Source organism: Lithobates pipiens, unplaced genomic scaffold (genome assembly GCF_037356315.1).
Source record: "Lithobates pipiens isolate NorthernLeopardFrog02 unplaced genomic scaffold, aLitPip1_a1.2 Scaffold_22, whole genome shotgun sequence".
Lineage (NCBI taxonomy): Eukaryota > Metazoa > Chordata > Amphibia > Anura > Ranidae > Lithobates > Lithobates pipiens.
The window spans coordinates 152,195,534-152,222,381 of NW_027507784.1; the positions used below are offsets into that span (position 1 = coordinate 152,195,534).

Sequence of the window (26,848 nt, forward strand, 5' to 3'; positions counted from 1 at the left end):
CGACCCCCCGTTACAGAGGGTCACCACAAGCAGTAGTAGTCAAAAGGGTGTCCGGATAGCGCCTCCTCCTCAGATGGTCACGAATCTTCCACACGATGGGGTTATGGCTGTTACTCACTCCCAACACGACGTGGTGTCACATAAGGGAAAACATAGGCTCCAGATAGTGTAAAACCAAATGACTTTAATTCAGGGGTATAGTTGTTGCTTAGGAAGGAGTGAGAAGAGAATGACAGAGCTGTCATTCTCTTCTCACTCCTTCCTAAGCAACAACTATACCCCTGAATTAAAGTCATTTGGTTTTACACTATCTGGAGCCTATGTTTTCCCTTATGTGACACCACGTCGTGTTGGGAGTGAGTAACAGCCATAACCCCATCGTGTGGAAGATTCGTGACCATCTGAGGAGGAGGCGCTATCCGGACACCCTTTTGACTACTACTGCTTGTGGTGACCCTCTGTAACGGGGGGTCGTCTGGATCTGGTAAGGAGCTGATTCATTTATTTCGGTGATGGGATAAGCACACCACGTCTTTGGAGAAGATTTTCAATCCGTGCATTTGCAATTCAGTCGTTTGGAACTTTTCTTTATTGCCGTACCTCATTTGAAATTTTTGTTTCACTGGTGTTCATTCACTATATGGACATTTATTTTTTATGTTTATTTTTTATTAAATTTTTCAAATTTTTTTGATATGTGACTGTATGGACATTATACAGAGTGTCTCTGAACGCAGATTTAGTATTTTTTCGATAGGTCATTTATGCCTAATAGCAAATATATATTCTTTATATTCTTATCTTTATGGTTTAGGGGTTTATGCACAGAGTTTGATGCACATATATTGAGTTTGGGGAATTCACAATATTAACACACTAGATACTAAGACCCACAGTGTGGGTCTGATACTTTCATATACCCTAATCACATTGGGTATCTTGTGGCTAGCGCAGTTCTTCTTTTTTCTATTTTTGTTTGATATATTTTTGGTATATATTTGAATTGCAGCTTCCGTTCAACACTATTTGCTTCTTTTTCCCGTAGCGCAGTTTTTCCCCTCTTTTTCATATATATATATAAAACTTGTCATTTAAATGACTGTACACAAAAGAGGGGATCCTCAGTTTTGTGGGGTTTTATAGTCAGCAGAGGATGGGGCTATTTACAGTAAAAGTGGTTTGGCTGCCAACAGAATTATGCCCTGTGCACACGGTCGGACTTTCCGACAACGACAAAGTCCGTCGGATTTTTTCCGACGGATTTTGACCCAAACTTGTCTTGCATACACACGGTTGCACAAAGTTGTTGGAAAATCCCATCGTTCCGAACGCGGTGACGTTCAACACGTACGACGGGACTATAAACGTGCCAGTAGCCAATAGCTTTCATCTCATAATTTATTCTGAGCATGCATGGCACTTTGTCCGTTGGAATTGTCTACACACGATCGGAATTTAAACGATCTGATTATTTTGTTGGAAAATTTTAGATCCAGCTCTCAAACTTTGTATGTTGGAAATTCTGATTGAAAAAGTATGATGGAGCCCACACACGATCGTGATTTTCCAACAACACGATCCAATCGCACATTTTCCGTTAGAAAGTTCGAACGTGTGTTCAGGGCATCAGACAGCATTGGCAAAATAAATGATGTGCAAATTATAGTTATATAGAGAGACGCTGAGCTGGTCTATGGTTGTGGGTGGATCCCAACCAAATTGTTGCGATCTTGCCCCAGCTTGAACCATCTCTTTGATGTCAGCCGACGGCGTGCTTCAGCCTGCTGTTGTCTGAAAATGGGTCATAGGGGTGCAGAACAAACTGCACTCCTATGAGCCACAGGAGAAGTATAGCCAAAAGAGCTTTGGTTGTACTTCTCATTTAAGCCCTATCCCCTCACTTCTGTTTTCATCTGGTGATCTCGCCAGTAACACACCATCTGTATTACAGTGCCCCCACTCTGAATGAATGAGCACAGGGGGCATCATTCAACAGCAGCATTGTTAATCTTGGGGGGAGAGGAGTGTTAGATGTACTAGCAGATGTACTAACAAATTGAAGCCAAACTCCAGCTAGTACTTTATAAGCAGTTATGGCAACAGGTTGTTTCCTTTTGGTCTAAAGATTTTACATAAATAAGTACATTCTTATCATTGTAAGCACCCCCATCAGAGTTAAATGGTTTGTCTCATCTCTGCAACTGATACATTTTGCCGGAGAGCTTGTTCTTTTAAAAAACAACACACTTACTGTCTGGATTACCAGGTGAAAACAGAAGAAAGAAATCTTAAAAGAGAAGACAGTGCCTGGACGAGGTCCTTTAGCAATCCAAAAAAAAAAAGGTCACAATGTTTCCCCTATCATGAGCTGTGAACTACATCAGTAGCATGTTTTGCCCTTCTGCACCCCTTTCCTGCTGAAGCACCCAAAGTAGTGTCTCTTCTGCCTACTCCTTGGCCCAGCCCTGCAGATACATAAAAATAATGCAGAGCAGTAGAGGAAATATGTATTAATGCCTGCACTGTTCATATATGACATATTTTTTACAGTCCAGGGGAGGTATTGTCACCTTCTCCCCTTAACAGAATAATGTACAAAAAAATCACAGACTTAGATCTGTGTAAGCATGGCTTACATGGGGTTAATTGCCTATAGTCTCTTTTATCTTTGCCCAATTAATTGATCTACTATGCCTAAGGTCTAGTACATACTTCAACAAAAAAAACTGACAGCTCAGGTAGGAGAAGCTGTACTAACAATCCAATGTTAGTACAGTGATCTCCCCTGCTGTTCTATTGTGTTCCGACGGGGGGACGGCCCCCTCCACCAGAACACTCCATACGTTCCTCTCAGCCAACGGCTGTTCGATGATCGGGAGTCAGTGGGCTGCTGGTTTGCCTGTCTCTCAGACATATCAGAGCCTTCAAGCAAGGTGAACAGTGACCGGCACAATTGTGATATCACCAAATCTCATTCCACATCTGGTGAGACAATCTAGATGCAATAGTACTCTAGCTCCCACACTGCAGGTATACAGCTATAAAAATGTAGGCACAAGGGTATCTAGGCACTCTCACATACCAGGAACAGCACTGCTATTATGCAGGAGAAATTTTAGACAAAAGGTAGATTTTTAGGGTACTGCTTAAAGTGATTATAAGGGTATTTTTTATTTTTTTTTTAAATAACAAACATGTTATACTTACCTTCACTGTGCAGCTCGTTTTTCACAGAGTGGCCCCGAACCTGCTCTTCTGGGGTCCCCCGGCGGCTCTTGCCACATCTGATAACCTCCTTGGAGAAGCACTTCCCGAGCGGGGTTACCTTGCGGATGCACTCCCAAGTCCAGCATTTGTGTCTATAGACACAGAATGCCAGACTCAGCCCCACCCCCTCGGCGCCCGCATCATTGTATTTGATTGACAGCAGCGGGAGCCAATGGCTGTGCTACTATCTATCCAATCAAGAGTCAGGAGCCCATGGAGAAGAAGCCAGCGCATCCCCGCCGACTGAATGAAGGGGTTCACGTAAGTAAACCGGGGGGACTAGGGGGCCGGTGACTGCCAGGTGTTTTTTTCACCTTAATGCATAGGATGCAAACACGTACCTTTACAACCCTTTAAGCATAATTAAAGGATAAGCCCCCCTGTCCTTTCTGAGACAGTGGGAGGTAGACCCACTCTTTGCACCTGCTGTCACATTTTATACATTCCGCCTGCACAGCCGCTTCACTGGAATCTGTAAATGAGAAAACGACAAGTCCCATCTCAGCAGAAGGACTAATTTCAGTGGAGTGCGAGGGCGCTGAGTCTATACAGTCTTCCTGCAGCCAGTGGCGTCACTAGGGGGCGGCTTTTGGGGCTATAGCCCTGAATCTGGACCCCATAGCCCAGAGTCTCTACAGGGGTCCCAAAGGGGAGGGGAGGCTCTCTGGAGACCCTGATTTAAGTGGGGGGGCTCTCTGGGTATCCTGGTGCAAGGGGGAGGCTCTCAGGGGACCCTGATTTTAAGGGGGAGGCTCTCAGGGGACCCTGATTTTAAGGGGGAGACTCTCTGAGGACCCTAAGGTAAAGGGGGCTCTCTGGGAATCCTGATGTAAGTGGGGGGCACTCTGGGGACCCTGATGCAAGAGGGGGCTTTCTGGGGTCTCTGATGTAAGTAGGACGCTCTCTGGGGACCCTGATGTAAGGGGGGATGCTCTGGGATATACACACACACACACACACACACACACACATATATATTACTGCATATATGTGTGTATGCCCGCCCAAGCATATGACTTTCTTTACTACGCTGCTATGGGCTCCAGCCCCAGCTCTTTTGTAGACCTAGCAAGGCCCCTGCCTGCAGCTCTGAAACTAATGCCATGTACACACGACTGGACTTTTCGATGGACTTGGTCCGGCGGACTGGAATCCGTCGGACAATTCGATCATGTGTGGGCTCAAGCAGACTTTTTCTTCCCAAAAGTCCGGTGGACCCAGAAATAAAACTTGCTTCAAATCTTTCCGATGGACTCGAGTCTGGTCGAAAAATCTGGTCGTCGGTGTGCTAGTCCAACGGACTAAAACCAATGCTAGGGCAGCTATTGGCTACTAGCTATGAACTTGCTTATTCTACGTCAGCACGTGTGAATCCGTCAAACTTTTGGAGTGATCATGTGTGGCCAAGTCCGTTTGAAAGTCCGGCGGACCTCAGCTGCAAAGTCCGTCGGATTGTCCGCCGGACCAAGTCCGTTGAAAAGTCCGGTCGCGTGTATGCGGCATAACAGGTACAGGCACAAAGCTGTTTGAAGACTGTGCAGAAGTCTGACAACACAATAAAAATAATGCAAAAACATATGCACTTATTTTTAAAAAGTGAAATTAGCCTTTAACATCTCTAAATATCTCCTACAATATAGCAAATGTTCACGTTTTTGAAGTTCAGTCTCACTTTGAGCCATTTAAATGTATATATTTTTACATATATGCAAAGTTTATCCCTGCTAAGCATGGAAATTTAACAGAACTGGCTACTGTGCAAATATCACCTTCCACAAGTGTACAAATGTGAATTTACCCATTAGTATATGTAAATAAAAATCCTCTTTTTACACATTTTATTTTAAAGGGGTGACTACGTTAGCACTACTCTTCGAGAAAAGGAGTTTGACCCAAAAGGCAAGAAGGAATCCTCATGCCTGGATGACCTGGTAAACAAAAATACATTGTAAACATATGACTGGGGCAACATTTAGTTCTCTCTTTAAGCATAGGTTCCCACTGAGGGTGGGTTTCAGCTGAACTGACATGATTTCAAACCGGCATTTCAGTCCGACTTTGGGGTCGGTTTGACTGAGATCTGTGCGGGTTTATGCAGAAATGTCTATTGAAATGGCTCCTAAAGTCGCCAAAAGTAGTGCAGAAACTACTTTTGGAAATTGCACCGATTTGGACTGTGCCACTGCCGGCAATAGGCTCAGATTTGGCATGCGATTTGACATGTCAAATCGCATGCCAAATCGGCCCAATGTGAACATGGGCTAAAGAGACATTGCCATAAATAACCAAAAAGAAATTGTTAAATTGTTGTTTTCGACTGGGTTGATACTTTAACCATTTCAGCCCCGATCCATTAGGCTGCCCAAAGACCAGAATTTTTTTTGCGATTCGGCACTGCGCCGATTTAACTGACAATTGCGCGGTCGTGCCACGTGGCTCCCAAACAAAATTGACGTCATTTTTTCCCTACAAATAGAGCTTTCTTTTGGTGGTATTTGATCACCTCTGTGGTTTTTATTTTTTGCGCTATAAACAAAAGAAGAGCGCCAATTTTGAACAAAACACTATATTTTTTACTTTTTGCTATAATAAATATCCACAAAAAATATATAAACATTTTTTTCCCTCAGTTTAGGCCAATACATATTCTTCTATATTTTTGGTAAAAAAATAAAAAAATCGCAATAAGCATTTATTGATTGGTTTGTGCAAAAGTTATAGCGTCTACAAAATAGGGCATAGTTTTTTGGCACTTTTAGTAATCATTTTTTATTAGTAATGGCGGCAATCTGCGATTTTTATTGGGACTGTGACATTATGGCAGACACATTGGACACTTTTGGCGCTATTTTGGGACCATTTACATTTATACAGCGATCAGCGCGTTTAAAAAGGCACTGATTACTGCTTAAATGGGACTGGCAGTGAAGGGGTTAACCACTAGGGGGCGCCTTTAGGGGTTAAGTGTGTCCTAGGGAGTGATTCTAACTGTGGGGGGGATGGGCTATGTGTGACATAACACTGATCACCGCTCCCGATCACGGGGAGCTGTGATTGGTGTCAGTGTCACTAGGCAGAATGTGGAAATGCTTGTTTACATCAGCATTTCCCCCTTCTTCCCCCCCCCCGAGACGATCGCGGGTATCCCCGTGGACATCGCGTCCGCGGGACCCACGATCACACTCACGGAGCTCGTGACCACAGTGCGGAAAATTTAAAAGAACGTACCAGTACACCCATTTGCCTGTCCGTGCCATTCTGCAGACGTAAATGTTCGTGCTGCGGTCGGCAAGTGGTTAATAAGTATCAACCACAGCGTGAAAAATATTGTAAGGCCTCTTGCCCACTGCAGCTTGAAAAAGCTCAGTACAACTTTTTTTTTTCTTTACTGAGTTAAAATGCAGCCCATTAATTGTAATGTGCCTATGCACACAGGTACGTAAACAAGCGATGTGCATTCTTCAGTAAAAAATAAATAAATAGAAAAATCTGCTTTTCTGGTCAGTAAATAATGCACGCAAGAATGCACGCAAATGCCTATTTACATATTGTGCAGAATGAGAAGGCAAATGCATAAACGTGAAAATGCACGTAAATACATACAAAAAAAAACATCTGGAAAAGTAGATGCTCAAACAGGAGTATCATGTGCAAGAGGCCTAATAATACAATAAGAAATGTACATAAAGAAGTGAACAAGTCAAGACATGACATAATCCCCAAAATCCCTTTTGAAGGGAAGAGTGTATGTTTATTTTTTATCGGGAGCCAATTTAGCCCCTGTCATAAAAGGTTAAGCTCAGAGGCTTAGGCCGCGTACACACGCGGGGACTGTTCGCTCAACTTTGTCCGCTGAACAGTGTTTCGGCGGACAGTCCGCTCGTGTGTGGGCTTTCAGCGGACAGTTTCAGCGGACAGTCTGCTGAACAAAGTTTTTCGGAAATTCCGAAAAACTGTCCGCTGAAACTTTGTTTCAGCGAACAGTCCCCTCGTGTGTAGGCTTGTTCGTCAAACTAAGTTCCGCGCATGCTCAGAAAGGATTTACACGCCGAAGTTTGCATTGCAGTGTATAGGACGTCGTATTTTTCGTCCCGTCGTACGTGCCGTTCACGTCATCGCGCACGGTTTCAGCGGACTGTTCGTTCGTCGTGTGTGGGCAAGTCCGTCCATGTTAATTTTGAGCGGACTGTCCGCTGAAACTGTTTGACGGACAAAGTTGAGCGAACAGTCCCCGCGTGTGTACGCGGCCTTACTTGGGCATCCTGCCACAAACTATTAATGATTCAGTACCTAAACTTGCAAAACAAGTAAATGGCCCAATGTACAATTAAGCCAACTCTAGCATTTGACTTTTACTCACTCCACCAGCCACGTAACACCTCAGATTTGAGAGGGAAAGCTGTGACCAAAAATGCTGTGATCAAATACCTTAACAATTTATATTATGTTGTGTGATGATTGTTCCTATGTCATCAGTGGTGGATATGAATTGCATAAAAGTGTTAATATATTTCTATTACGACTCTCGGTGTGGCCCTCAGGAAAAATTTTGTGGACTTCATGAAAATTAACTCAACTCAGTTTACAGTACCTTGCTGTTTCATTTGAGTTTGGCACACCTGCTTTAGAGGAGACTAGATAAAAGGAGGGTCATCATTCATCCTGGACACCTGGGCCTGCTTATAACTTGCCCTTACCCTTCTTATTTATCCTTCCTGTCCTTTTGGGCTAATTAGGATTCACCTTTAAATGTGAAGTGTATAGGTGGTCCTGCACTTTTGACTATAGGTATTATTAGAAATGAACTGCTGCCCTTACCGGGACAACCACCCAGGTGGAATGTAAAATGCAAGTGAAAAATGAAAAAAGGTAGGTATGGCTCTGTTCTAGGGTGCAATATCTGCATGTGTTGGATATCACAGTGCGACAATTTATGTGACCCTATATTAGGTCTCAAGTGTAAACATGACTCACAATTCGAATGATTAAAGGCAATACATTTGCATAAAAAATATATATAAATGTGCATAAAATGCCAAGTGCAAAGTGCTTCACTTGTGTAATATAGTGCTAATAATACATAATATGCTAAATTAATATCGTGGTTATATACAATTCAAGTGAAAATGAAAGCGGAGTTCCACCCTGAAAAACATTTTTACATATTCACAGTCCTTTCATAGTATTAAGAAACATTTGGGTGTAAAAAAAAAATTATTACTTACCAGAAACACCCTGTTGCTATGTACTAGCTTCTAATCTGCCACTTCCGGGTCTGCGGCACTCAACATCACTTCCTCCCATGCCTGTGTGCCTGGGAAATGTGAGTCCTCATTTCCCAGGAGTCAGTGCGTTACTGTGAGCTAAAATTGCGTTATTTCCCGACAGGAAATTACGTGTTTTAAGGCAGATAACACACAGAAGTAAATGGCGTTAAACTGGCAGTAACACACAAAACTATATGGTGTTAAACTGGCAGTAACGCACACAGAACTATATGGCTTTAAATTGGCAGTAATGCACACAAAACGATATGGTGTTAACTTGGCAGTAATGCAGACAAAACAATATGGCGTTAAATTGGCAGCAACGCATACTAAACAATATGGCGTTAACTTGGCAGTAACGCATACAAAACTATATGGCGTTAAACTGGCAGTAACGCACACAGAACTATATGGTGTTAAACTGGCAGTAACTCACACAAAACGATATAGCATTAAAACTGGCAGTAACGTTACAGATAAGTAAATGGCGTTAAACTGGCAGTAACGGACACAGAAATAAATGGCGTTAAACTGGCAGTAACGCACACAATATAGCGTTAAACTGGCAGTAACGGACACAGAAATAAAGGGCATTAAACTGGCAATAACACATTCAACCGTCACTACACTGACGCTATCTGAACTGTCCCTGCTCTAGCTATACACTAATGTAAAGATTACTAACACGGTCTCATTTCACTACACTGCAACTATCTGAGCAGTCCCTACTACTTTATTTGGGTTATTAATGCATTATGATGGGATGCCTGAAAAAAAAATTCTGTGGCCGCTTTATAATCTGTTATCATATATTGTCCATTAATCAATCCAAATGATGAAATATAAAGTGACAGGTGCTCTTCAAATCCCTGCTTTTGTGATCCTTGTGGTGCCCCCTATTGGTATTGCACTCACCCGAACCCCACACAGGGTTATCTCACTTTCAAAGTATCTGCCACTGTGCAGCAATCTCTAGGTCCGAGCTTGTGGTCAGTGTTAACTTTTGCAGAAAATTTATATTTAGTTTTAGTCTTATGCCCCATACACACAAGCGTATTTTTCGTCGGAAAAAACTTGGATGTTTTTTCCGACGGAATTCCGCTAAAACTAGGCTTGCATACACACGATCACACAAAAGTTCTATGAACCTTTGACCGCCAAAAACGCGATGACGTACAACAGAATGACGAGCCGAGAAAATTCAGTTCAATGCTTTCGAGCATGTGTCGAATTGTTTCCGAGCATGCGTAAGAATTTTGCGTGTTGGAATTTGTACAGACGATCAGAATTTCAGATTGGAACTTTTTCCGACCGAAAAATTGAGAACCTGCTCTCAATCAAGTCCAATGGAGCATACACATTTTTTTCTTTTGCTGGCAGCATTTCCTATCATGTGGTATTAATCTTAGCACTAAAATGGCATTTTAGTTTTAGTCCCATTTTAGTCTTCTGCAATTGTTTTGTTTTAGTCGTATTTAGTCGATTAAATCTCCAGGACATTTTAGTCAACTAAAATAATTTTATTTTTATTTAAGTTCTTTTTATTTATTTTCCTTCATACAAAAAAAAGTAAAAGTTTCATAATATAAGAACAGATTATATACAAAACAGTAACAAGAATTTTTCTTTTGTTGGGTAACTTCAACATTTTCTGTTTTCATTTGACCAGCATTTTATTACTCCCTCCTCCCCTCCCCCCCCCAACCCGTCCTCCCCCCCCCAGCACCCCCCCTCCAGGTTGAACACAAGCTTCCAATTTTACCCTCCGTAGTTTTTAAGTTACCCTATTCTTCATCCATTTTTTTATTGATCAGGTGGGTACCCTATTTCATTCAACCAGGGCCTCCATATTTTCTCAAACCCTCTAAAGTTTCCCATGCGTATGTATACAGTCTTCTCCTTCCAAATTAAATTATTAATGACTTGGGTCCATTCACTCAGAAGAGGCGCTCTCTCGGACTGCCATTTCTGCGCGATTAATTTCCGCGCTTGAAATAAACACCGTATAACTGCCAGCGTAGTATTTTTTTGTTCTCCCGTTATTTTCCTATATCCTAATATACAGGTTTTAGGGTCTAGGTCCAGCTTAGTCCCAAAGGTTTTATTTATGATTTCTACTATTCCTTCCCAATATCGAAACAGCTTTGGGCACCTCCACATCATGTGCATAAGATCCCCATATCCTCGGCATCTAGGGCAGTCGGCGTCCGACCTCCTTCCAAATAGTAGCAGCCTCTTGGGAGTGAAATAGGCCCTATATATCAACATTAAATGTGACACTTTCTGTGATGGGGAGACCGATACCCATGGTCCCAGTTCCAGTATTCTCTTCCACTGTTCCTCTGTGATTTCACCTATGTCCTCCTCCCACTTCTTCTTTTGCTTAACTAAGCCCGATTCTATTTCAGGAGTCTTACATAATAATTCATAAAGGGCGGATATAGCTCCCCGGGGTTTATCTATTTTAATTATCTCCTGGGGTAGGGATATCTTGTCCCATTCAGGTATCTGTGGGCCAAACGGCGTGCCGGAGCTGCAAATATCGGTAAAATGTCTTTTGCGGTATATCAAATTCCCTTTTTAAGTCCATAAATGTTTTCAGAATTCTGCCATCATAAATTTGACTTAACCTAGTTATACTCTTCTTCTCCCAGGTGCTAATTTTCCCAATTGACAGTACTTCTTGCAGATTCATATTATCCCACAGTGGGGTGTATTCTGACCATCCTTTACATCCCAGCAGCTTTTTTACCGTTCTCCATACTTTGCTTACCATGTTTGTTATGGGGTCCTTACGGTGAAAAGAACTTGCCTCTAGTGCCTCCACCACGGTTTTATGTGGGGCTCCTATCAGCATTGCTCTGCCATTTGGGTTAACCTCCCCCTCCTGAGAGCTGCTAGATAATAATTCCTGGGGCTGGGCACCGCTAATCCCCCCCTGTCCGTTGACTGCTGTAATGCCTGGAGTCGAATTCTCGCCTGTCCCCCCTTCCAGATTAACTTCCGAAAGAGGGTCTCAAATTTTTTAAACCACTTTTTCCCTATCCACACTGGGGCATTATGCAGGGCATATAACAATTGTGGCAACCATATCATCTTTATCAGACTACATCTGCCCGCTACTGACAGTGGGAGTCGACTCCAGGCATCACAGCTTCGCTTAAATTTACCCAATAACGGAACCAAGTTTTTATCAACATACTGCTCTAGGTCTGCTGTTAAATATATGCCGAGGTATTTCATTACCTCTACCACCTCTAACCACGGTATCCCCGTTGCAATCCCCACGCCTGGGTTGTCTAATTGAAGCAACTCTGACTTTCCCCAATTTATTGTTAAACCCGTAAATCCTCCAAAATTTTCCACTAATTTAATTGCCCTTACCAGGGATTGACAAGTGTCCCCTAAAAATAGGAGAACATCATCCGCATATAATGCGATCCTTTCCTCCCTACCCTCTTCCATTTGAAACCCTAATATCCCAGATTCTGATCTGATAGCAATCGCCAGCGGCTCCATTGCGATAGCGAAGAGCAGCGGGGAAAGTGGGCACCCCTGCCTTGTCCCTCTGCTCATTTCTATCCTTTCAGATTGTTCTTTATTTATTCTCACTTTCGCACTGGGGGCACTGTACATCATTTTAATCCATCCGATGAATGTGGGGCCGAACCCACACCCCTCCAGGACATGCCACAAGTACTCCCACTCTAAACTGTCAAAAGCCTTTGTCATGTCCAAGGACAGGATGGCCCTCGAGCCCACACCCACCGGAGGAGCCTGAATGTTTAAAAATGCCCTTCTTATGTTCATACTGGTTGATCGTCCTGCAATGAAACCTGTCTGATCTATATGTATAAGCCTCTTAATTACCTTATTTAACCTATTTGACAGTGCCTTAGCTAATATTTTAGCGTCGGAACATAAGAGTGATATCGGCCTATATGAGGCTACCTCTTGGGGATCTTTCCCTTCTTTAGGTATTACAATAATGGTCGCCTCCCTCATGGATGCGGGTAATCTCCCCTCTAACTTTGCCCCCTTTAAAGTCCTAAGTAATTCTGGGAGTAAGATTTCACTATATTTTTTATACAGTGATGTGAAAAAGTGTTTGCCCCCTTCCTCATTTCCTGTTCCTTTGCATGTTTGTCACACTTAAGTGTTTCGGAACATCAAACCAATTTAAACAATAGTCAAGGACAACACAAGTAAACACAAAATGCAATTTGTAAATGAAGGTGTTTATTATTAAAGGTGAAAAAAAATCCAAACCATCATGGCCCTGTGTGAAAAAGTGATTGCCCCCTAAACCTAATAACTGGTTGGGCCACCCTTAGCAGCAACAACTGCAACCAAGCGTTTGCGATAACGTGCAATGAGGCTTTTACAGCGTCCTGGAGGAATTTTGGCCCAGAGGGCAAACACTTTTTCACACCACTGTATATCTCCACCGGAAGGCCATCTGGCCCTGGAGATTTTTGGTTGGCCATACCTAACACCGCCTGCTGTATCTCACTCAAGGTTAAAGGGGCTTCCAAATCCTCCCTCTCCTCTTGTGTGAGGGTTGGGAGTTTCACTTTCTCCAGAAAAACACCCATATCTTCTTAATTTCTCTGACCTCTGGCTCTATATAGGTCCTCATAAAAGGCCCTAAATGTTTCTACAATCTCCTTCCCATTTGTGAGGACTGTCCCGTTCGTAGATTTAATCACTGGAATTATAGATGGGGGGGAGTTAGTTTTTACTAACTGAGCCAACATCCTACCCACACTCTCTCCTTCTCCAAAATAACGTTGCTTCTGAAATAACCACTTATTTTCTTCCCTTTTAATAATTAATGATCTATACCCCTGCTGTTTATTCAACCATATCCCTTTTTTTTCATAAGTGGGTTCTTTAACATAGTTCTCCTCTGCCTCTATTACTTCCTTACTAATCTTTTCCTCCCAGCTCCTAGATTTCTGTTTAATTTTAGCTACCTGATGAATCAAAATGCCTCTGACATACGCTTTTAATGTGTCCCATGTTATATTAGTTGGAGCCGTATCTATATTAAATACTAGAAACTCTTTTATTCTTATTGGGATTTCTTCTACATCCTTCATTAATTCGAGCCAAAATGGACTTATTCTCCAGCCCCCCGCTATTTTTTTTTTCCCTATACTCAGTGCTATTTTCAATAATGAGTGGTCCGATATCCCTCTAGGCAAATACTCTATGTTCCTTACATCTTGCAACGCTTCCTCGTTACCCAGGGCCAGATCTATTCTGGAGAGTGTCGAATGCGAACTTGAAAAACAAGAATATTGCTTAACGTTCACATTCCTCACTCTCCACATGTCTAGCAGTCCCACTTCCCTCAGGAAGTGACTTAGTCTTGTTGACCCTGTCTCTCCCAATTGGAGTTTAATGGGGAATCTATCAACCCACCTGTCAAGCACTTCATTAAAGTCCCCCAACATTATAACTGGAACCTCCTCCTTGTCCACCAAGAAATCCATAAGTCTATACACCACCTCCATCTTGAACGGGGGCGGTACATAGACACCCGCCAGAACATAAGGTTTATCCTCCAAACTACAATATAAAAAGACATAACGACCGAGTTCATCAATACTGGCCTGTCTGCAAAAGAACCTCACACCCGTTCCTATCATCATGCTCACTCCTCTCGAATAGGATGTGTAAGTGGAATGATACTGATTTTGGTACCTCCTATTTTTAAGTTGGGGTATGGTTAATTTTGTTAAATGTGTCTCCTGCAGACAGGCCAGTCCGATCCTGTGCCTCTCCAACATAGAGAAAACCGCTGCTCATTTAATTGGGCTCCCCAGGCCTCTTATATTCCAGGAGGCAACATTAAGTATTTTATCCTGCATTATTCAACATAAGGAAACAATAAGGTAGACAAAGGGGTGAAAATACGAATTTTTTGACAAGTATCTTATAATATCTCATTCTATACGTGCTCCATCCCCAACCTCCTAAATTACAAAATCCCCACAAGTGTATCATCTTTATAATAATAACTTCCAAATTAACTACTATTTGTGCACCCGCTGTACAGTGTTCAACCTTCAACTTCTTGTAATCCCCTAGATTCAAAATTACTTGACCCATTCCTCCCTCTCTCCCTTCCCACCCATTCCTGACAATCCCCTCCCACCCCGACCCCCCAACCCACCACCTATCTAGGCATTCCCCTAAGGGGGTACACATGGCCTTCTCACACTCCTCCCTACCATCCTTCCCTTCCTTCACTTCCCCACTCTTATAACACTCTTCCTCCACCAAGGAAAAGACAAAAACCAAAAGTGATAATAAACAAGTGACAAAAATTACCAAAACCTTTGGCCCTGTCTCCCCTACTATCAATGTTTCATACTTCATTTAAACCACCCCCATCTCTCTCCCCGTGCTCCAGAAAAGATGCTCAAAAATAGAAAGTGAAACATAAGAAATCCCACTCCCCCCCCTCACCCCTCCCCCCCCCTAATATGTCTATAATGACTCTTTATTAGCCTCCAGCCATAAGACTACATCACCCGGGGATTCAAACAACCGTATTCCCCCCAGCGCCGCTATTCGCAAGCGCGCTGGGTATAAGAGGGCGTATGTAATCCCATGGGACCGTAAGGTACGTTTAACCTCTAAGAACTCAGCCCTACGCCTCTGTAATTCTGGCGAATAATCTGGGAAAAAATAAATCTTCACACCATCATACATAACATTACCCAAGTCCCTTGCCTTACGCATCAGTACCACTTTATCATTATAATTGAAAAATTTCAGGATCATTGGCCTGGGACGACCCCCCAGATGTGGGGGTTTAAAAGGAACTCGATGAGCCCTTTCTATTGAGAAAAAAGCTGAAATTTTATATCTACCAAACTTTTCTATAAACCATGATTCTAAGAATTTTATAGGATCGGGGCCTTCACATCCCTCAGGTAGTCCCAACATCCTTATGTAATCTCTGCGGAGTCTATTTTCTATTTCATCCATTTCATCTATTTCATCCATTCTGGTAGATTGGTTGACTAGTTGTTTCCTCATGCTATTAACTTCTTGCTGCACTGGGTACAGATCATCTTCCATTTGACTTATCCTTGTTTCTAGCAGTGCTGTTCTTTCTGCTGCTTTTTGCATGTCCTGTCTGATCAGTGACAGCTCCTCCTTCATACTTTTAAACTGACCACATAACTCTCCCAGCGACGTTTTGCATACTTGCATTCTTTGGGCCTGGTGCGCCGATAGTATTTGATGCTGAGGGTTGACCCTGGCTTTTTCTATCCACTGAGCCCCCCTGTTGCGGCTTCACTTGTGTAGGTTGGCCCAGTAATATCGACTGCTCTCCTTTTATTGGAGACTGGCCTAATGTACGAGTGTACCGCTCTAATTTTGCTGCAGCTGCTTGTGCTACCTGTAAGTTCTTTTCTTTTGAGGAGCGAAGATGTTGTGTCCCTTCACTCTCCACTGGCACATGTTCTTCTCCTCGGCGCCTTGACATCTTTTATTCAGGATCACTACTAAGATGGAGGCTTTAATCAGTAAGGTAACACAATTACAGCGGTGGAGAGAGAGAGAGAGAAAAAAAAAAAAAAACAATATTATGGCCCAGAGAACCTTAGGAAAATAAGGTAAAGGTTTCTTTAACACATCAAAGGGAGCCAGGGCAAAAAGGAGGGGGGGGGGGGGAGACTATAATGGAGGAGGGGGAGACAAGAAAATCCCGTATGCTGGGTTGGCTAACTAGATATAAGTCCAGCCAAAATCAGTCATTTTTCCTTCATTAAAATCGTGGTTCAATGCCGATATCTTTGTAAACAGGGTATACAGCGCTTATGCAATTTTGTAAAAAAAAAAAAACAACAACAGTCCAGGCATTCACACAGACCTTGTACTTTGTGCTTCTCAGATCGGATTGTCCATTATTAACCAACTTGGGGTACTTGGAGGTGGTAAGATATCAATCCACCTAGTATGTGAGTTGGAGTCTCCCTTGATACACAGCTTTAATACATACATACGCAAATCTTCTTACCACTGAGCAGCTGGGTCTGGGGTGGAGGGCACAGGTATCACTTTCATTACTATCAATTGTCCTGACTCCTCTGCCTCCGTCCAGTCCCCCCAGTCCCTCTTCACATACCTCAGGGCTTTTGAGATCTTCTCCACACCAAGGCCTTACGCAGCTCCTTTCACCGCTCCCAGCGTATCCCCCAAGACAGTACCCGACCGTAGCACATCCCGCGGGTGTCTCTCATGCAGTACACAGCGTGTCCTTCCGTCTAGACTCGGCGAGCTTCGGCGGGACTCGGCAGCTTCCGGTAATTTTCGGAATGTCTCGGCTCCCTTCGGCGAGTTCCGGAGTCTCCGCAGTCTCGTCACTTTACGTGCGTCCCGCCAGTCACCGCTCAGCCTCTCAACCGCTCCAGCTTCCCAGCCAGTATACGCTGAGCATCGGAGACACAGGGAGAGATCCTGTCAGCAGCTCACTCACATCTCCGCACACACCCTCCGCACCTTGCACATCCGGCCACTCCCCCACCACTGATGATGAAATGCATTTTAGTCATCTAAAATCGAATGGGTGTAGTTAAATTGTAATGCATTATTTAAGCATTTCTCTACAATTTCCAAACTCATTATATACTGCTGGAGTGAAAAATCGAATGTTATTATTGAGGTATGAACATGTACTACAGACCAAGTTTGACATCAAATTTCAAATTTAGTTATAGTCTGATGCCCTGTACACATGATTGGATTTTCCGACAATAAATGTTGGATGTGAGCTTGTTGGATGAAATTCCTACCGTGTGAATTCTCCATCAAATGTTGGCTAGCAGGTTCTCAAATTTTCCCCCAACAAATTTTGCTGTCGGACTTTCCGATCGTGTGTACACAAGTTCGTCGGACAAAAGTCCATGCATGCTGGGAATCAATGCTCACCATGCTAATTTATTGTCTTCAATCAATTGAATTGTGAGTCATATTTACACTTGAGATTTAATATAGGTTCACATAGATTGTCGCACTGTGATATCCTAACACATGCCGATATTGCACCCTAGAACAGCACCATGCCTACCCTTTTTTAGGTTTCACCTTTCAATTTATAAAAAAAAGTATGATTAGTCACCATGAACAATTCCACCTTTTTACAATTTTTTTCTATTGCTTTTAATACACGGGGTTAAAAGCGCTCCGCTAGCGTCCGAATACCTCTGCAAATACGACGGTAAAGCACTGCTAAAAATAGTGGAGCTTTACCGTCAACGGACCCACCGTTCCAGTGTGAAAGGGGCCTAAAACTTTTTTTTTCTCTTTTGGACTGAGCAAGCAAGGGTTAAAACCTCTGTCAGGGTATTTTTTAATGTCTGTGTCCCCTTGGCATAATTTCTCTTTAGCCTCATGCACATTGGACATTTTTGCTCCTGCTTCTTTGGACGTCATGCTTATTTCCTGCCTCTAAACTTCCCAGCATGTTAGCCTGCTCTTGCACTCTGCAAAGCTATTGCTCCAGAGCTCTGGAGTAACCACACTTGCAGAGTGCAACTGCACTTTGCAAAGTGTACAATCTATTTTCCTTTAGTAATAGAATCCCATAGGCTTTTAGCAGTGTTTATTTGCAGGGGCTCTGAAGCAGAAAAAAAACCTCACTGCCAATGCATCCAGGACCAGCATCCTTTTGGCAGAAAAATGCTTGACGCTTGTAAATGCGTGCTAACATGTCTAAACGCGAGTTAACACTAGCCACATTTAGCACTTGAGCGTTAATATATTTCAGTGGCCAGAAAATTATTATTTTTTCCCTAATGAAATTAACTAAGCCCAAGTACTTGGCGCCTGTAAACAAGTCTAAACACATTACACATGTTTACAATTTTTTTCTGCCAAAACGCTTCTGCCAAGAGAAAAGGCTTTTAGGAGAGTTTGCAAAACGTCCTGTGTGCATGAGATCTTTACATCCTGCCCTAGGTATGAAGGAAGTCAGCATAAATCTCCAACATTAAGGGGAGTTTCCGTCTAAGGCTGGGGTCACATCATTGCAAATTGAACCCGCATCCAATTTGCAATAGCAGGAGATTTTGACTGGATCTCTATGGAGCTGGTTCATGTATCTCTGCAGCAGGTCTGGTGTGTTTTGCAGAAAAACGCTGTGCCTCTTTTGATCTGTTTCATGTCCGAATTCAGCCCATAATTCGGGCTGAAATTGGACTTGAAACAGTCAACCAGGATGCACCCAATGCGGGGATGGTGTGAACCCAGCCTTAGTCAATTGTAACTGAAACAGTTGACCACATTGGAAGATTTCCCCTCACTTTCTGCCTTGATGACAATGGTCATTAGTATAAATAGATGGTGAATCTCCCTAGTGGGGATACAGGCAGCAAAAAAAACTTTACAAAGGCTCCTATACGTCTAAATATACTATCCAAAACTAAAAATAAAACAGTTTTTATCTTTATATACACTTTATTCACATTAGACTGTTATTTTGTTTGTTCTTAGGCTCATTATGATCTGGCTATTGGTGTTGCATTGCAGTGGCTTAGATCGTCCAGTAACAATGAGGCATTTAGAAAAGAAAGAATGTAAGTATTTTTATTATATTTCTGTACTTTCAATATTGTATTATTTTCAGTTCAGCATAAAAGTGTAAATTATTAAAATTGTAGATGACCACTTTGCGATGCCTAAGGCCGCGTACACACGCGCGGACTGTTCGCCCAACTTTGTCCGTCCAACAGTTTCGGCAAACAGTCCGCTCAAACTTAGCATGGACGGACATGCCCACACACGACGAACGAACAGTTTGCTGAAACCGTGCGCGATGACGTGAACGGCACGTACGACGGGACGAAAAATACGACGTCCTATACACTGCATTATAGCTTTCGGCGTGAAAATCCTTTCTGAGCATGCGCGCAACTTTGTTTGACGAACAAGCCTACACACGGGCGGACTGTTCGCTCAAACAAGGTTTCAGCGGACAGTTTTTCGGAATTTCCGAAAAACCTTGTCCGTCCAACTGTCCGCTGAAACTGTCCGCTGAAAGCCCACACACGAGCGGACTGTCCGCCCAAACACTGTTCAGCGGACAAAGTTGGGCGAACAGTCCGCCCGTGTGTACGCGGCCTAAGTAAAATAGAAATAGAAAAAAGAAATAAAAATCAGCCGCACTATAATAACTAAAGGGAGAATGGGAGGAAGGGGTAAATTAGGGCTGATAAGACATCAGGCAACAACAAAAAAGAAAAAACTCTAGTGGTGCCTGCCTGCGCAGCAAGGGTATATGCTCTTTAAGTCCAGGAGTAGGGAAATAAACTAGAATACTTATCTTATTTCTCACTCCGGCAGTCCTTCGTGATGTGGTTCTCTGAAGTCTCTTCTCCAAGGTGCTCTGAGTCACAGTCTGACTTCGTCACCATAAATGTAGGCCAACAGTCCTGCATTGTACAGTGGTAGTAGTGGGGTGACCAGACGTTATCGGGGACAGTCTTCAGACTGAGGATGTCTGTTCCTGGATTGGATCTGAACTGGGGCCTGGGCAATTTCAAAGACAGTCAGTGCAGAATTAAAAATAAAACTTCTGAATTACACACTCCAGCTTCACCGCTCCTACTAGCTTGGGGGGGGGGGGGTGTATTTTTCCATTGTCTGTGCCCCTTTCTAATGATCATGTGCTGGTGCTGCTCGCATGTTCTTCTGCAATGTACATAATCTTGCAATTCTGGGTATCAGAGCCAATCGGTGGACCCGCCGATCATTCTGTACACAGGTAGAACGGTGGTCTGCCTATGTAAACAAGGTAGATCGCCGTTCTATGAATATGGAAGACATTGATCCTGGGACAGGGATCTATGCTTTCCCTTAGTAAAAGCACCTCCCCAAAGTGAGAAAACAATTGCTAGGCACACATTTAACCCTTTGATTACCCTATATGTTAACCCATTCCCAGCTACTGTCATTAGTACAGTGACAGTGTGCATATTTTTAGCACTGGTTCCCAGAAAGTGCCAAAAGTGTTACTTAATGTCCACCGCAATATCGTAGTCCCACTATTATTTGCAAATTACGAATTTAACATAACTAAAAAAAAAAAATGTCCCTGAATTAAATTTAAAAAATCTGGTCACCTTAAGTACTAGGTTGCAGAGTGGAGTGTTGTGGTGGCCCACCAATCAGACAGTGAAAAGCTGATTTGGGAGTAGTCACCAGACCCCTTAATCTGCTCTTTCTTGTCATGGGGCTAGTGAGGGGACAGGCTGCTATTAAAAGATAAGATTCAGACCGGAGCTCACTGGTGCAGCCCCTCACTCTTTCTTCACCAGGCCACTTCCTGGGGGAGGGGGGGTGTGGTGATGGTCCCCAAGTTCCTTATCCTATCATCCAAATCCAAAAGCCAATATTGTATGACTGGGTATACATTGGTAAATTATGTAGAAAACTGCAAAATAATAAGATGCCTTAATATAGATGCATGCTTTTGATGCAGTTTCACAGAACCTGAGGAAGTGGGTATTTCGTACCCATGAAGCACGCTTATTAGCATGCAAGACTCTGAGGGATACCCTTTGTGTAAACGACAAATATAGGAGGGTGTGGGTGAGATTGGCAGACTATGAAATATAGGATTTTATAAGCTTACAACTATTTTTATATTTATTTTTAAGCCCTCAAGAAGGGGTAAATCTTTAAGTCTCCAAAACACTTTGCATGTTTTTGTTATCTTATTATAAGTGGATATCGTTATTAAAAGATTTTGCACTTCTAGACTGTTTTTTTGTGTTAACTTTAGACTTTGTACATACAGATTTTCAACTATGGGTCCCCTCTTTAAGGGCCCCTGCACTCTATTGTAATTTACAATTTACAATACCAACAATTTATATTTAGCTTTACCTATTCCAGTTTCTATTTGTTCTGTTTTTGACAGGATCATTATAGTACCGACTGTGTTTCAACAGACATTTGGGTTTGGTTCAATTCCTGTAGTTTTTATTACTATCTTATTAACAATATAAAAAGCAAGCTAGAGAATGGAAAATGTTTAAAGTTCGAAGTGTGCAATGGCCAATCCCATATTTGTTTTGGTATTATTCACTTTAGCTGCCCTCTTCTGCTGTAAAAGGAACAACAGTTAGGCCAGCCATATACAATGTGGATTTCTTTCCTTCGACCAAGGGTTGCAGAAAAAAAAATTGCACAATTACCCCATCAACACAGACAGTGCTGACAGGGGAATCAGCAATTGTCTTCTGGTGGGGGAGTGGGGGCAGGCGGGGGAAGCCGCCTGTTGGGAATCAGTGGAAAGGAGACCAGACACGTAGCTACTCAAGGAAACTGAGCTATAGCAGCTGCTAGCGATAATTGCAAAAGAATCCATCAGGCTGATTGTACCAAAGTTAATTGATCGATCAACTTATTATATTCAGCCTACCCATTAACAGTTCAAAACTTGTATGGCCAGCCTTAGGACTTATTGTTTTAAAATAGAGATAAAACAAAATAGATTTTAAGATTGTGGGTTTTTTTCTTGTTTTTTAACAATGGCAGGTAAAACAGGCTTGTTGAAGGGGTAGAGGTATACGTTTCATGGGTTTAGTCAGGACATGGATACAAGAAAGTTTAAAATTTGGGTTGTTGATATAATGGCCTGTAGTGCTCTATGCAAGCACAGTATTATCTACATGTGTGGTTTGACTTTTCAAAAATGCACCTAATTGCTGCATAACTACCCAGTATTGGTAACAGTAAACTAAAGTATGTTTTCTTTCATAGCAAGCTAGCACTAAATCAACATAAATACCCTAACCGGATGGAAAGAGAAGCTATGATTCTATCTTCTTTTGCAGGAACGCTAATGGTAAGAAAAATAAGCAAATTTTATATTAAAACAAGGCAAAAAAAGAAAAATATATTTCATATATCTCTGCAATACATGCACATTTCCAAATCTGCTATTCCTTTAAACACACTGCATGTACATAAAAAGAACTCATAGAAAAGGAAAAGCTATACACCAATGACATCAGTTGGTTTAGTCCATTCTTTTATTTAGCCATAAAAGCAATGCCACTCATTCCACTTGGAGACCATTCATCTCTGACATGACCCTAACAAGTTAGTCATAGAAAGTCTGGAGGAGGAAGTGATTAAATGGCATTATCAATTCAATATTTAGGTGAAATAATTAAGCAAACTAAGGCTACAACAGACAAAAAAGGTACAAAAAACATACTGCTTATTGCACATGAAATATAATTGGAGTAAAATATATTTAGCACAATAAATATAGTACCATACACATTCTTGCTACATTCTATATGTGCCTCCAAGCATCTTAAAGTGTTACTAAACCCACAACAGTAAAATCAGTCTGTATGTGCAGTAAAGCATTCTTGCTATATTCACTGTGGAACTTAAGGGGTTAATTCTCTGCATTGTGTAAAAAAAAGCTGTTTGATTCTATATGCTTAGATCCTCCCCTTCCTGTACTGCCCCCCTGGACAAGTCTAGATAAGACAGAGCCTTTGGAGTCAGGTTGCACATGCTCGGTTTGGTGTGTATTGCTAGAGAGGTTTTTTTCCTTAGGAGAGTGGTGGTGGTGGTGGTGGTGGTGGTTGGGGGGGGGGGGGGGGGGGGAGGGGTACAGGGATACTCCTAGAAGTGATTATTGTAATAATGTGTCATATCCCACTCAAAATTCTTTCGTTTTGGGATGTGAATGTCTGATTAAAAAATCCATAACACTTCTCATCTTCTTGCTCTATAATATATCTAGCTACATTTGTTGGTGTTTTGTATTATGCCAGTTCTGTTTCCTTGTAAACGAGCTTGGGGATAGAATATTGCCCATTGTTGGTGCCTTTCTTGCCAAGAAGCACATCCCTTTTGACAAAGTCTCTATCTACATTCAAAATTGTCAGACACCCGTGCACATTCTGTTTGATGGCATTAAACTCTGGACTGTAATGTCACTGGTTTAGTGTTTCCTCAACGCTGTCTCTTATTTGTCCAAGACAACCTGATACAACATACAGACAAACAAAAATACACATGTAGCTGATCATTTTGTAGAGCAACATGGGCCTAATACCGTGTTTCCCCGAAAGTAAGACAGTGTCTTACTTTCTTTTTATCCCCAAAAGCCCCACTATGTCTTACTTTCGGGGTATGTCTTATATTGGAATTTTTTTTTAGAATTTTTTGTTTTAACCATAAAATTAACATTTATTAACAACCTGAACAGTATTGTATTCACCACAAAACAGTTTTATAAAAGGAAGTGCCAAGAATGTCTTGTTACAACATTGCATAACATGTAAAACAATGAAAAATGGTAAAAATTTGTTTTTTTGTGTATATGCATTTTATGCGCTACAGAAGAGGACTACAAGTCCCAGCAAGCAAGGCTGCACTGCATTACAGAGGACTACAAGTCCCAGCATGCAAGGCTGCACTGTACTACAGAGGAGGCCTACAAGTCCCAGCATGCAAGGCTGCACTATGGAGGACTACAAGTCCAAGCATACAAAGCTGCTATGCTCAGCAGAGGAGAACTGTAAGCCCACACAGCCCGGTATGTTGGGACTTGTAGTCCTCCTCAGCTGCATCTTGCGGTTACATAATAAGAGCTGCAGAGAATCTCTTCACACCCCCCCCCCCTCCCCCTCCCCCTCCTTGGTCTCTCTCTGTATGACCAGCACTGACCTTTTCCCGGGAGGACACAGAGCCAGTGACACCTGTCGGCAGTGATCCGGGACCTGGCACAATAATCCCCTTCTCTGTGGTTGCATCGCGCCGTTCTGATCAGTCTCGGGCAGCGGCTGTCACTCACAGCCGAGCAGAGTGAAGCCACCTCCCCCTCCTCTTGTATGGCTACACAGTGCTGTCCATGAAGGAGAAGGAGGGGGAGGCGGCTTCACTGAAGCCGCCTCCCCCTCCTCCTCCTCCATACACAGCACTGTGTAGCCATACAAGAGGAGGGGGAGGCGGCTTCACTCTGCTCGGCCGAGACTGATCAAAACGGCGCTGTCTCTTCAGTCGGAGGGGGAGGGCGCTGGCCTGGCACCCCCCCCAGGGTGCGGCCCGCACCCCCCGCCCCACTCTTAGTACCGTACGTCACTGGAGGCGGCAATACCCCCGTGTTTCCCCGAAAGTAAGACATATGTCTTACTTTCGGGGTACGGCTTATATTAGCCGACCCCTCTGAAACTCCCGATACGTCTTACAATCGGGGGTGTCTTACTATCGGGGAAACACGGTATAGACATTTTCAGAGTTCCGATCATAGAAAGAGTGGATTGTCGAAATAGGGGAGGAGACACGGTTTTCTTGCTTAGTCAACGAGAGAAGTCCTTTGGATTGGACACTTTCATTCTAAAAAGAATGAACTGTGAGTGGGATGTGACACATTATTACGGAAAATTGCTTTCCACTATCACTGTTTTCTTTTTTATATGCAATAAGTAGTATGCTTTCTTTAAGTTTACTTAATTATTTAACTGAATATTGAATTGTCCATCGTATTTAATATTTCCTCCTTCTGACCTTCCTTATCTCTATGACTAAGCCCGTAATGATGGATGTTATAGAGGGGCAATCTCTTGCTGGGGATGTTTTGGTTCTTTTTTCACTGAATAAATAATTTACTGAGTGGCCGCATTAATTTGTGGCTTTTCTTTTTCTGTCAGTGCATCTTCCTCTCCTCCAAAAATTAAATGACAGCAGCTACAAATACTGTAGTTGGTGACTTTCAATATTAGGACACTTACCAGGGATCCTGCAATGCCAGCACCTCAGCTGATTTTTCTTTCTTTTTTTTTTTGTTTCATAATGTTTTATTGGGTGAAAAGAAAAACATATTACACCAAGGTCAAGAAATATACAGATTGGACATTTTCAGCAAATGATTGGAATGAAGTACATTTACAAAAGAGAAAAAGTATCTAACTATCTATACTCAGGCGGATATAACATTTAGTGTGTGGTCATAGTTACATAGTTTTCAACCATTTTTATACAGAGTAGTTAAATGTTAAGTTGTATATTAACAAGTTCGGGGAGATAGGGACTGGGGGGGGGGGGAGAAATAAAAAAAAGGGGGGGGAAACAGTATAATGAGATTAAGACTTACAGTATCCTGCTTTTCTCCAGTAATGAGTTAGCTTATCTCATAAAAATAACATCTGTTACTGCTTGATAATTGACTTATATGTCTGGGATTTCTTAAACTCTATCCATTCATGCCAGGTTGCAAAAAATCTTGTAATGTTTTCCTGAGATATACTTATAAGCTCTTCTATTTGTTCTATGTTATTAATTCTCCTGAACCATTCCATTTTCGTTGGAATGGTATCGGAGCACCAATAGTAGGGGATGCAATGACGTGCAGCGTTAACCATGAACATTGGTAGTGACTTCAGGTATTTTTCCCTGAGGATGTCATTGATGTGTAGGAGGTATTGTGCTGCATTGAAGTTCAAATGTTCTGAGGTAATTTCATTAATGGTTTCGTGAAACGACTCCCAAAAGACCAGAATTGGGGGCAGGTCCACCATATATGGAGCATCGAGCCCTCTTCTCTTTTGCATCTCCAACATTTTTCTGAGATTTGGGGAGAGAATTTGTGTAAAATAGAGGGGGTTCTATACCATCTGGTTAAAATCTTAAATCCACTTTCTTGTGTGGCTACGTTTAGTGAGCCTTTGTGTGCGTACATGTATATTTTCTCCCATTCTTCCTTGGATAAAGAGATATCCAGGTCTCTTTCCCAATTTTGGCATGCTGTGTTTCAGAAGTCTGTTAACCCTTCAAATAAAGAATTGTAAATGGATGAGATAATGTGTCTGTGTGGAGTTTTTTTTGTACAAAGGCCTTCTAGCGTCGTAAGGGGCTGCGTCCAAAAATGTGTTGTCTGTCTATTGGTCAGGAAGTGTCTGATTTGAGTGTACCGTATATACTCGAGTATAGGCCGACCCGAATATAAGCCGAGGCCCCCAATTTACCCCAAAAAAACTGGGAAACTTATTGACTCGTGTATAAGCCGAGGGTGAGACATGCCTGTCCATCCCTGTGTGTCCGTCCATCCCTGTGTGTCCGTCCATCCCTGTGTGTCCGTCCATCCCTGTGTGTGTGTCCATCCATCCCTGTGTGTGTGTCCATCCATCCCTGTGTGTGTGTCCATCCATCCCTGTGTGTGTGTGTCCATCCATCCCTGTGTGTGTGTCCATCCATCCCTGTGTGTGTCAATCCCTGTGTGTGTGTCCATCCATCCCTGTGTGTGTGTCCATCCATCCCTGTGT

General features: G+C 42.6%; 1 protein-coding gene across 2 annotated transcripts in view; it reads left to right on the forward strand.

Moving 5' to 3' along the window:
- Positions 1 to 26,848, forward strand: part of CUNH2orf80 (chromosome unknown C2orf80 homolog) — a 158,568-nt gene that overhangs the window by 102,051 nt on the left and 29,669 nt on the right. For both annotated transcript variants that reach the window (XM_077448466.1, XM_077448465.1), the window contains exons 3-5: positions 5,117 to 5,198; positions 19,050 to 19,132; positions 22,323 to 22,407. In XM_077448466.1, coding sequence (XP_077304592.1) covers positions 5,117 to 5,198; positions 19,050 to 19,132; positions 22,323 to 22,407 — 250 coding nt within the window. The remainder of the gene's footprint in view (positions 1 to 5,116; positions 5,199 to 19,049; positions 19,133 to 22,322; positions 22,408 to 26,848) is intronic.